The 12,600-nt window shown below is 55.3% G+C and overlaps 1 protein-coding gene across 3 annotated transcripts in view; it reads left to right on the top strand.

Annotated features, from left to right (window-relative positions):
- FOXP4 (forkhead box P4) overlaps positions 1-8,760 on the top strand; it is a 49,458-nt gene extending 40,698 nt beyond the window's left edge. For all 3 annotated transcript variants that reach the window (XM_073225073.1, XM_037005127.2, XM_037005126.2), the window contains exons 13-17: positions 555-656; positions 4,123-4,244; positions 5,668-5,734; positions 6,227-6,396; positions 6,852-8,760. In XM_073225073.1, the coding sequence (XP_073081174.1) occupies positions 555-656; positions 4,123-4,244; positions 5,668-5,734; positions 6,227-6,396; positions 6,852-6,999 (609 nt within the window). In that variant the 3' untranslated portion in view covers positions 7,000-8,760. The remainder of the gene's footprint in view (positions 1-554; positions 657-4,122; positions 4,245-5,667; positions 5,735-6,226; positions 6,397-6,851) is intronic.
- Positions 8,761-12,600: the final 3,840 nt, after the last annotated feature.

Here is a 12,600-nt window from a genome sequence, read left to right as displayed (position 1 = left end):
ACTCTTAGCACGTGCGCGCACACACACGCACACTGTTCCCTTCCTCGTATCCATATCCTTAATGCTCATGTAATATTCACACTCACACATGAGCATACATTTACACACATGTCCTTTCACTCTGCTCCCCACACAGACACACCCTCACACATATTCTCACTACACACACATCCCAGGGTGCCCTTTGCCAAAATCAGGATAAATTCCAAACAGGTCCTGTTCCAGGGACATCTCTCCCCCAAAAATATTGCTTTCATTCCCCGAGGGCAGGGGGTTTTCCTGCCAGATGGTACTTATGCTTCTTGCACAAGTGCATAGCCCTCTTGATTCCTTTGGCCTCTGGGTGGGCTGTAAACAGCCTGCTCCCCATCCCCCAAGATTATCAGAGGGACCACCCACCAGTGCTCTTACCCACAAGCATCAGTAGCAGGTCTCCTCTGCTCTGAGGGTGAGTTAGGGGCCAGGCAGAAGAGAGAGATCCTGGGGAGAGAATGCAGGCCTGTTGACCCTTTCAGGCCCAGACTGAGGGTCCCTTTGCTTCTTCTTGCCCACAGGCCATTCTGGAAACACCTGACAGGCAGCTGACCCTGAATGAGATCTATAACTGGTTCACCCGAATGTTCGCCTATTTCCGGAGAAACACTGCCACCTGGAAGGTGAGGTGTGCCCCTTCCTCTTAGCCTAGAGCTCCAGTCATCCTTGGACATCTCCACATCCTTTTGAGACCAAGGCTGCCTAGCAATTAGTCCTCTTGGAGAGGCAGTTTTACTCTACAGAAATGGCTTGTCCAACCCCACCTCAGCAGGAGCTGTGGAATGCTTTCTAATGGCCTCTTAATGACCCCTTCCCAGAGCCTTGTGCTGCCTTCTTTATGGGAAAAAACCCCCGTCTTCTCTGGAGTGCTCCCCCATGGGCCTCAAAGGCAGCAGCCCCACGAAGTAGGGCCTCCAGGAGTTGGTAATACCTGAGTCTGATAGGGAAATCTGGGTTACATTCACAAGAGACCCTAAGGGTCCAGGTACCTTGGCTATAGGTGCATGTTCTGAAGCCCGCAGTGGGGTGGAAGAGGGGCAGGTCCAGATGCATTCCCCCCACAGACTATACACTGGGTATAAACATAGGTACTCACAGTCTCTCCCAGCTCTGCCATCAGTAGCTGGAAGATAATTGTCTCCATCCAATTATTCATTTCAGCACCTTTAACTGTAGCATTTTCCCAGGGGGTCAGAGGCAGGGAAGGAAGGGACACTAGAAAAATGGGGCACGGAAATGTGGGCTGGGGCTCTAAGCCATTTGTTTTTCTATAGCCCAGATGAAAAGGGTGTGTGTCTGTCTGATGGGTGAGAATATTAGGATCTGTGCAGCAGGATGGGAAAGCAGCATCTAAATTGGGAGTGGGGGATGGAGGGATGGGAGGAGAAGGGAGTGTTGGTGCCCTGTGGGGAGGGTTAGACACCAGGAAGGAGTCTCAGAACCTTAATTGGATCCCTGGCTCTTGAGACCCTCTGCTGGCCAGTACAGAAACTGCAGCAAAACTGGTTACCGCCCCACTCCCCTTTCCCACCAGCTTTCAACAAGTACCATTGAGGCCCCCTACTCACCAGTGCCTTGGACTGGGTAGGGTCTGTATAGGGCTCAATCTTCTCTGACCTGGATGTGCTAACTGCAGTGAGAAAAACTGCTCCATGCCCTTCCATAACCCCATGTCCAATTCCCAAAGCTTGGGAAAGAGGCTGGGAAGCTGGGACATCTGCTCTGATAGGCTGTGAGTGATGTCATTTCCTGCCAACCACAGTCCTGCCCTCTCTCAGAGTCAGCAAGGCATTCTGGGGACCACCTGGCCCAGTCTTCAACCCCCAGGCCAGCTCATATACTGGGTTTTATACATGATACAAGCCTATACAAACATGAGGGATCATTATGGCTATTACCTAATATTTACATTAATACTATAGTTGAGCCTCTACCTTTAGGGGTGACAGTGTAGAACCTCACTTCCACAAGACAGCCTCCTCTTTGGGGACAGGTCTGTTTGCCCACCTACCCTTCTTTCCTTTGTCTCTGAACTTCACCACCCCAGGGCAGTTTGTCCTCTTCTTTCTTGAAATCAGGGGTAGATGGTTTGGGTGACCGCCTCAAACCCCTCATGACTGTCATGAAGCCACCCATCCCGCAGTCCAACCTCCTTGGACTTCCATACCACCTGCAACTGGTTGCCTAGCCGTGGTCATCTCAGTGGTGTGACTCGATCCAGGTATCTCCCTCATCTGGCCTAGGTCCTGACAGGAAGCCAGCTGAGTGACTGAGTGACCTTCCCAGTTAGTGGTGCTCTGCTGCTGCTCTGCCGCCTAGAGCACTGCCCGTGCCCTCCCTGGGGCACAGCCAAATCTATCTCAGCTTGAGGTCCACTTCAACCTTCAGGATTTTTGTAGCCAAGCTTCATTCATGTTACTTGGGAAATGCACCCCGTCTACACTCAACTGTTGCCCTTCTACTAACACTTTCCATCCTGTTATCTGCCCCTTGAGGTCCTTCTTCTCTTCGTCTCAACTATTTCAGTTTCCTTCCTCCTTCCTTTTTCACCCTTTCTGGCCCCCACCATGAGATGCTGTCCACTTCAGACCGGCCAGAAGGGTCCAGAGCCAGTGTGGGCCAGGCCAGCTGCTGCTCATCTGGGTACAGAGCTGCCATCTGCCGAGCTGATGGTCCGCACCAGCCCTCCCCCTGTGTCCATCCCCTCCCAGGACCCATGTTGTGGGCTCGTCCTTTTGTTTACGCAGGCCCGCCAGACCCCTTAAATTGCCGTTAATGTTTCAGCGTAACGAATTAGTCTCTCATCACGAACAGGCTTCGAAATGAGGGAAAAAAGCCCCGGTGAGGCCATCTTCGGAAATTGGGGTCATTCTCATTTGCAAAGCGCAGGATCGGAGCCCCGTAATGCGGGCAAATTTATTCCGAGGCAGGAGCCCCGGCGTGATTAGGCCCTTTGTAATTATCGCTCCAAGAGATTCCACTCCAGCCGCCTGCCTCCCTCGTGGATTAGCAAGGGAGTTGGAAAAATACACAGGATTTAATTAGAGGCAAATTAAAATTGGTAATGAAATCGGGCCAGTTGCAAGTGGCAAGAGTTGGAAGGGAGAGAGGGAGAGGGGATCTCCAGGGGCACAGGCTGCCTCCCTGCCTGCTTTCTTCCCCGTTTAGAAATGTAAAGAGGAGACAAGGACGGGGACAGGCGGGGAGGCTGAGGGAGGACCGGTAACAGGGACGGAGATGGGTGGGGTAAGGCTGAGAGAAGAGAGAAAGGGGACAGGATTGAGGGACATGGTGGGTTGATGGTGGGTGGATTCATCCCAGGCTCTGGGGGCAGTAGTCGGTGGGAGTGGTAATTGGGCCAAACACCCTCGCCTTCCCCCACGTGTCCTACAAACCAGATGACCTCAATTCCTGAAGTCACCCTGCCAGGAGGAGGTGGGAGCGACAAGGTGACCTTTCCTCCTCTTGCTTTGTATCTACTAAACCCACATTCTCCTCTCCCAGTTTATCTCAACAAGTATATATTAGGCCTCTCCTGGGTACCTCCTATTCTCATTGAACCACTCTGAGCCGCAGCCCAGAGTCATCAGGGCCCGCACGCTCCTAGGAGTTGAGGAAGGTTGCGATGAGGGTTCCTGAGTTACTTCCAAAACTTCTCAAAGCTTAATGGAAATTCTGCTTTACCTGAGATAAGGTGTCCCAGGCTCACTGAAGTGTGAGGGCCTGAGTGGGATCACGTGCCAGTCGGAATCCCTGAGTGACAGCTACATGTAGCTCATTAGTGATGATGGGAAAACAAATCATTACTAATTAGAAAGGGTTTAGTTAGTAGACAGGGTCTTTAAAAATGTGGCAGGGAAAAGGGGAGCAGATAATAAAATGGGCTGTTGGCAGTGAAGACACTGGGAGCACCTGGCTCCCTCCATCCCCCCAGCTAGGACTCCTTTCCATGCGGCCCTTCCTGCTGTCCCTGGGCTGGGGAGGGTAGAGCAAGGACTTGGCCTGTATTCCTCACCCAAATGGAGGAGGGGCTTAGCAAGCTGCCTTTGAGCATCCCCCCACCCCCACCCCCGATCACTGCTTCCCCAGAATGCCGTGCGGCACAACCTCAGCCTGCACAAGTGCTTCGTGCGCGTGGAGAACGTCAAGGGCGCCGTGTGGACCGTGGACGAGCGGGAGTATCAGAAGCGGAGACCACCAAAGATGACAGGGTATGTGGGCCCAGACCTGGGTGGGGTGCACCCACTCGGGGCATGGGCCAGGACAGTCCCCTGCCTCTGCAGGGCACCCCTGTGCACCAGATCCTTCCCACTTCAGGGCAGGACCCAGGGGAGCCTGGTATCTGGAAGTGACCGGTGATCAGAAAGAGCACATTTATGTCTCATCCTGTCCTTCCCTCTGTGGGAAGGAGCTTAGGGGGGCCCAGCACACAAGAGACCAGACCTAAGTAGCCATGGTCAGAGCTGGGTGGTCTGTGTGGCCGTTTGTGAGGGGACTGCCATCCCCAGAGCCACACTCCCACCTCATCACAGCATGAGCTGGCCTCTGAGGTCCCCAGGCCCCACCTCTTCATTTCAAAGAGAGAGGAGACCCAGAGCGAGTGAGGGGCTGGAGGAAGGTCACCCCGCAGGCATGGCAGAGCTGACCTCCCGCCTTTGGTGTTCTGCTCTACCACAAAGCATTTTCACTGGAAATGGAGGAACCTGGGAGAAGTCAAAACCTCTTTTGGCTTCCCTTCCAGCACTACAGGCCATTTCCCCATCTCAACCACCCTTCACACGGTCCACCCTGTGCCTCTTGGGCCAGAAGCCCATGGGGAGAGAAACAGTGTGAGGCCAGTTGGGTTGATCTCTCTGGGTGCCTGTTACCCTCAAAGATCCTTCTCCACAGACAAGAGCCTCTCTACCCCGGGCAGTCATGGGGCCTGGAAAAGAAAGGAAAACCATCCTCTTCGGAGTGCCCCATGTGCCAGTCACAACATTAGGACTCATGTCTTATTACCAACTTAGAATCAAAAGACTGGCCTTCACATTACAGCTCTACTTCTCACCAGCTATGTGATCCTGGGCCCGTTCCTTAAACTCTCTCTCGAGGCACTGTAAACTGGGGTTAGTCCCTGTGGAAGAGGGACAGCCTTGAGCCATTGTTTTTCCTGACCCAATTCACAAACACTTTCCTGTGCAGAAAAGCCTTTGATATGAAACATGGGGAGAGCCTGAGCACGTGGCTTTTTAGATGTCCCAAAATTTAGAAAGGCAGGGAATGTGGGACTATCGAGGCTGTAGCTGGAACCGTGCTGAACACTGGAAAATCTATAAGAACTGTTGGGGTGGCTTGATGTGAAGATGGACTTTGAGGGGATCCCTGTTCCTACTTAACCAGCTCAGATGTCAGACACATTCTGGGACCCTGGCACTTCACCTGGAAGTGGGCTGTTGGCACCTGCTATGCCAGGTCAGCGTGAGGTCTATAAATGGGGTGCACACAGGCCTTAGCAGGCAGTAGCTGACCCCCCTCTGGCCTCCCAAGAGTGAATGGGACAGTCCCCAGCATAGAGTGGCCCTGAGGATCCAGGCATGAGTGAGGATGAGCGAGTGAGCAAGCGAGCCAGATGCTGTGTTCTCTCCTCTTCAGGAGCCCCACCCTGGTGAAGAACATGATCTCGGGCCTCAGTTACGGAGCACTTAATGCCAGCTACCAGGTGACTGGGCCCTGCCCAGAGCCCGCCTGCCCTGTCCCATCTGCCTCTGGCCTCCTTGCTTTCCCTCCCCACACGCTGGCCTGAAGAAGAGACCTCCCCCATCTCACCCTGGTGCCCAGAGGAAGGGAGGAGGGTGAAGACCACTCTGGGTGGCTGAAACCCCAGCCCTCTGCCCACCCCTTCTCGGGGCCCAGCCCCCACCTCTGCTTTCGAGGCTGGGCTTGGGGAGAGCTGGGCAGAGAGCATGGAGGCTGGCGTAAACCTTGGGGTCACTTTCCCTGGCTTGTCAGTGGGGTCCTCTCCTGGCCAGGGGACAGCCCAGGAAAGCTGGAGGTCTGGAGGGATGGGCCTTGGGAGGGGTGCTGTGCTCAAAGGGCTGAGCTTGCCAGCTTGCAAGATCTGTAAGTGGGGCCAGTGCACAGACACACAGGAGGCTCTGGGGGTGGGGAAGGGATAGTGGAGCCACTGACGGGCCAACCCTGTGCCCTCCAGGCCGCCCTGGCCGAGAGCAGCTTTCCCCTCCTCAACAGCCCTGGCATGCTGAACCCCGGCTCTGCCAGCAGCCTCCTGCCCCTCAGCCATGATGATGTGGGCGCCCCCGTGGAGCCGCTGCCCAGCAACGGCAACAGCAGCCCCCCTCGCCTCTCCCCACCCCAGTACAGGTGAGCACAGAGCACAGACCCCGCTGCAGGTGGGATTCCCACCTTACCACCACACCTCTCTTCCCAGGACCAATCGCCCCTCCCTTCTCATTGGTCCCCCTCCCCCTCCCTCTCTCCTCCCCCTTTTTCCTGTCTTTCTGCTCTCCCTTATTCTGGCCTCCTCTCTCCTTTATTTCCCTCCTCCCCCTCCTCCTCCTATTCTCTCTCATCTCCCCTCCTATCTCTTCTGTTTCTCCTTCACAACCAAAGGCAGTCTCTCCATCCAATGTCCCCTTTCCTTTGAAGTGAGGCCTGGGGGAGATGAGACCTAAGACATCAGGCCTCAGTAGCTCAGCGATGACAGAGTCCTGGGGAAGCCAGCTATGCATGCTCTGGTGCACCCCAACATTCTGGGTGCACTGGGGAGGGGCTGGGGAAGGTCCCCAGGGTGCCCACACAGATCCCATCTGTCATAGCCACCAGGTGCAAGTAAAAGAGGAGCCAGCTGAGGCAGAAGAAGACAGGCGGCCAGGCCCTCCCCTGGGCACCCCCAACCCCAGCACCACGGGGCCTCCAGAAGACAGGGACCTGGAGGAGGAGCTACCTGGAGAGGAACTGTCCTAAGGGCCTCTGGTGGCAGGCAGGGCAGGGGTGAGACCCCTCCCTCCTGGAACCCAGGCCCCATGTGCCCCCTGCTCCACAGCCCCACCCCAACCTCAAGGCACTTCCAGGACTCAGATTGGGGGGCTGGGCCAGCAACTCCCAATGTGACCTGACTGACAGACGCTTGGGGGCAGGGACCGTCCCGCCCCTGAGGGGACACAATCCCTGGTCTGGGACCAAGGCCAAGGACCTGGAGGGCCCAGAGGGCCCAGACCCTTCCTCTGACCCGCCCCTACCCCTGAATGCCGCCTCCCCCAACCACCAGCAGCAGCAGGGCCCTCCTCCCCCACCAGCTCTCCCCTTCAGGGCCCCTCAGCACCATGGAGACCCGCAGGCGGGGCCAAGCCACCCTTCTCAAACCCGAGGCCCCTCTGCTCCTGCTCGCACTGGCTCTGGCTGGAGGCCCCTCACCTCCCTGACCTGTGCTCCCTTCCACATTCTTGACCATACTGTGAAGAGATAACTCTCCACCCCCAGCTCCTGCCCCCACCTGCCCCAGCCCAGGTTAGGGAGCTTAAGTTTCAGGACATCCCCAGGAGAAACCGGCCCTCTCAGCTGTGTCCACCCAAAAACCACAGCTGGGATGGGACAATTGTGTGCACTGTGGGGGTGTGGGTAGCAGAGCCACTTGGCTTCAGCCCCTCCCCCCAGACCTGTGACCCAACCCAGGCTGAACTGGGCCTCCACCCCCGTTTGCTGGGTGCTTGTCGGCTGCTCCCACACTAGGGAGTGAGGCAGAGGCCCAGTGCCCTCTGTGAGGTCTGTGCCAGGAGGGCTTCCAGAGTGGAGCCATTATAGGGGGGTCAGGCTGCTCTTGAGGCTGGAGTTGGGGCAATTTGCCAGGACCACCCGGAAGCATCCTGCCTCTGTCACAGAGGAAAGGCCAGCCTGAAACCAGCTCCAGGGGTGGGTGGGATTGACATGGCTGCTGTGACCCAACAGGTTGCCCTGCCCCAGCCTGCAGGTCCCCTCACCCTCCCTCAGCACCTCTTCCCTGTTCTCCTCAACCCTCCTCCCCCAGTTAAACCAATGACCAAAGACCTTTCTTATGCCGGAAGCAAAAACCAAAACTTTTTGTTGGCTTTTTCCTTTGTCGCCTCCTATGCCCCCCTGTTCTTCCCATCTCCCACCCCGGCCCTAGGCTGGAAGCCTTCCCTTCACTTAAGTTATTGTTTTAAACCAAAGTTTACAGTGTCTGTTGGTGGCCAAGACCCCCCGCTCCACCCTTCCTCCATAGGACTCTGAGGACCCTGAGACTCAGCAGAGGCTGGGGCCCTACTCACCTGTCTGCTCTTGCCTAGCCTGGTGGAAGGGAGGAGGTGGGCCCTGAGGGGTTCTTGTCCCCTCAGGCAGAGGGCCTGGGAGCCCTAGTCCCAACCCTGGGCTGCTTCCTGGGGGGGTCTCCAGACCCCTCTCTAGAACCAAGTACCCCATCACGCTGGGAGTGTGGATTCCAGCAAAAGAGCTGGAAAAAGGACTCCACAGACCCCCTATGGGGGACCCCCAACTTGGACCAAGGACTGGGTGTGTTTGATGTCCATAGTACCCAGGCCAGGCCCCTTTGCTGAGAAGATTCCTTGGACTGTTCCCCAAGAAACCCCCACACACACCCCTTCACAAGCCACCCCTCCCAAGAGGCAGGGGGCCCTCTGCCCCCTCCCCTATATACTCCTACCTGTGTTCTGTTTGACCAGCACAGAAATATTAAACGTCCTCTATTCACTGGGCCCTGTGTGTGTCACGAAGGGGGTGGGGGTGGAGCAGAAAGGTTTCTCTGGAGGGTTGGGGGCCAGCGGACATTGAGGCTTTGTGCAAGTGCATGAGTGGGCGTGCACAGACATGGTTGAGCTTGCACACCGGGTACTCGTCAGCCTCAGGTTGTGGCCAGGGCCTTTCTGCTGCTCCTGGCCCCCTTTCACCTGTTGTCTCGGCATTCTTTGGTATTTCTTTTCAGACCAGGTCCCTCCATCATTCTTTTTCCTAAAGTCATGACACCCTGTGCCTGTTCATGGGTTTGAAACCCACGTTCCTGCCAAGATGTTCTCAGCAGGGAGATTTACCTCAAAGCTGGGGAGGATGCCTGCAGCAGGGCCACCACCCTGGAGACATCTGCCCAGGTGCCCTCCTGGGCCCCTCACCCCCCATGTTTTCATAGGGCCTGCCAGGATAGGTGTGTGCATGTGTGGGGATGGCATCGAGATACTCATGGGCAAGCAATGGGTGCCCGCATGTCAGTGTGTGGATGTCATAGTCCGGGTGGGTCAGGAAAGTGGCTATTCAAACCGACGCAGAGGGGACCCTGGACATGGTGAGGGAGGGAAAGGAGGAAGAGGACCAAGCTGTTAACACCCAAGGCAGTCCTGACTCCCCCCTCAGACCCACCAAGCCGGCCCATACACCTTTCATCCCACACCAAATCCCGACCAGGAGAGCCCCTCCTTCCTCCACCCCAGAGCCCTTCACTTGTCTTAATCTGCCGGCTTCCTACTTGCAGCACTGAGATCACTGTTGGCACACTCCTCCCTTGAGGGTAGGGCCCCCTGCGGTAGGTGCCTGAGTCCTTGGGGGCAGTGGGGAGGGAGGGGGGAGATGTGGAAAAGTGGAACTGCAGTCAGTCACCTTCCCACAAAACACTAAACTGCAAGAACTGTCCAAAAACCAAACTTGTGGGAAGTGGGGTAGGAAAAATGTGGAAGTGAAGCCTTTGCTGACTTCTCATCTCACGCCTGCCTTGTCCTTTCCTACTCCGTTCTGGTATCATCTCTTCTCACGTGCCCCTTTCTCTGCCTCACCTGTCCACTCTTCCCCCTGCCCTAGTCCTGGGACAGGGACATAGAGCCTTGGGCAAATTCTCTGTCCCTCTTTAGGGCAGCTGGAGCTGGGCTGGCCTGGCCAGACCCCAGTGCTGCCCAGGGTCTCAGTCCCCTACCCTCTGCCCACAGGCTCACCTACCACCAACACTATAAAGAAATGAGTGTGCAAACTGTAACCTACCCCTCCCTGCCCTTCAAGGGGGCTGGCAGGGCCTTGAACATTCGACCTGGCTGCATGTAATCTATGTAGACAACGGCAATCCCTGCAACGCAGTAAAACAATTAGCCAGTTTCCTTGCAGCCTGTTCTCCCAACCACTTCTCCCCTGTGGGGCCCACCAGTCCCCTAGAAAGCCCCAGGGAATCCAGACGTGTTGGGTTCCAAGCTCCCAGCTCCTGTATGATGCCCTGGAATAAGGTTTGTTCTACAGGCTGGCCCCAGGGGCATCCTTCCTACACCAGGGACACGGCCCCTCCCAGCCTCACTCGCAGGACTGTCTCTCCAGTGGTCTTAGTTGCTCCTGCGTCAACCAGAGTTTTGTTTCTATTTTTTTTTTAATCCCCCCACAGATATGGCAAATGTCTGGTCAGTGCATTTAAGCGTAGGGTGAAGGTCTGTCTTGGGCTTTGAGAGAGGAAAGGGTCTTGCAATATAAGGAGTAGACGGCAGCTGTAGACATCCATCTTCTGAGTGCATTGGGCTTATAAACAATTATTCTTACTGGTCTGATGGATTCCATGCAGGGCACCTTCCCATTACTACCTTCTAAACAAGAACCAGCTCTGCCCCCCAATATTCTTTGCTGTCAGAAAGTTCTGCATGCTATCCAACCTCTGGCCTTCCTGCTATTACAGCAACCGAGTAGGGTGTTAACTCTTAGCATTTCTTCCCTGATAGGCAGAGGGAGGCTGTCTTCAGAACCTGCTCTCAGCCTGGCAAAAAAAGAGGGATACTCCAAGGCAGACATTTTCAGAGAGAAGGGAGCACCCTGGGCTCTATTGAGCAGAAGTACCCCCTCCTCATCACATTCAGAAAGCAATTCCACCCTCACCCAAACCCCAGGTAATGGGCCACCGGTGCCGAAGGTCTTTTGTCAACAGCCAGCAGAGGGCGCCTTAGACAACAGTCCGCTCCTTAGGGCACACTTGCCCTCAGAGGAAGATAGGGTGTGGAGGGGCTCAACCTCCTGTGAGAACTACAGCCCTGCAACCTCTCCATACCAGGGTAGAAAAGGGTTCCTTCTGCTGTTCTGGGGGCTTCCCAGACCCCTCCCAACTTGGGACCTATGAAGTGTCCTCCACAGAAACGGGAGAAGGCCAAAGAGATGAGGAAGCGAGTTGGAGAAAACCCATGACGGCTGGCACACTTGCCACAGCTCAGTTACGATTTTTAGTGGTAATAATTAATGGCATTTAATGAGTTTTTATCATGCACCAGACACAATTCTAGAAGCTTTGTATTTCATGTAATCTTAATAATTCTGAGTCAGTTAACTTATTATCCCCATTTTACAGATAAGGAAGTGGAGACACCAGAGAATCAAGGAGGTCAACAGGGCATTAAGAATGAGGAGCTTGTGGTTTGTGATGGGGAAAGTGGAGAGGCAGGCTCAGTGGCTTAGTCTCAGCCCTTTAGTGACACTGCTTTGGTTTTTCCTACCACCCCTTCTCGGAGACTCCCAATGGGGAAACTGAAGTACTGAGTGCCTCAGAGCCAGGAATTAGGCACTGACTTCAGAGTTCCCCAGCTGCTGTTCTCTAAGCAGAATGAGGTAAGTTGAGGCTTGGAATAGTTGCTGAGGAACAGAGGGAATCAAGAAGTCTGGAACACCCTATAAAATTATCAAACGGACGTTCTAATGGAACAGGGAGTAGGCAGTGAAGACAAAGAGGCTCTTGTCTGAGGAGGAATCCGCAAGGACTACACGTACACCCCCACACACAAGCATGCAGCTGAGCGTGTGTGCAGACCACCTGGGCTACATGTGCCCCTACTCAGATATGTGTACACCAAGAGACCTGCTCCATCTTGAAAGCTTACAATTAGCTTGTAGACCAGAGCAGGGACATGCCACACAGTAGTCACAGTGACAGCCCATCACACAGGCCTGGGACCTCTCCACACCTGCAAGTCTGCTTCCACCTCGGGATCAAAAGTTTAGAAAAACAGCCCCTCCCAAGAAGGTGGTCATGGTGGCAGCCAAGGCTGAAAGGCCCTCTGTCCTAGCCAGGAGGGGCCAGGGACAGGGTGCAGGGGAGGAAGGGTGGCTGGCCACCTTTGGAACATGGACCAAATTAACAGGGTGGTGCAGAGTGGGATGGGTGCAGAGGGCTGGGCACTCTGGGGCTTCTGGTCCAGAGAAGGCTTCTACCCTGACCGGGGCCAGTGCTGCTCCTGCTCTCAAGCCTGTAGCTGGCTCCGCACCAGCCACTGCCTGGGCTTAGGAATGGGCTGCAGAGGCGTGGGGCTGGGCAGGCAACAGAAGCACAGGACAGGTCTCTGCTCTCAGAGAACTCTGGCCGAGAAACAGAGATCAGCTCAATACAAGTGCTGTGAGGGAGAAAACTCAGGCCCTGCAGGAGTCGTCCCAGCGAGGGTTCAGATCCTACCTCCGCTACTTTCTAGCTGTATGGCCTTGGGAAAACATCTTACTCTCTGGCCTTCCGTGTCCTCATCTGTAGACTGGGGTGGGATGATCTTCCCTGGCTTGTCGAGAAGATTAATGATATAAAAAGGCATCTGCCATGTA

This window comes from Manis javanica, chromosome 16 (genome assembly GCF_040802235.1).
Source record: "Manis javanica isolate MJ-LG chromosome 16, MJ_LKY, whole genome shotgun sequence".
Lineage (NCBI taxonomy): Eukaryota > Metazoa > Chordata > Mammalia > Pholidota > Manidae > Manis > Manis javanica.
Note: the sequence above shows the minus strand (reverse complement) of the source record. Positions and strands in the feature narration are given on the sequence as shown.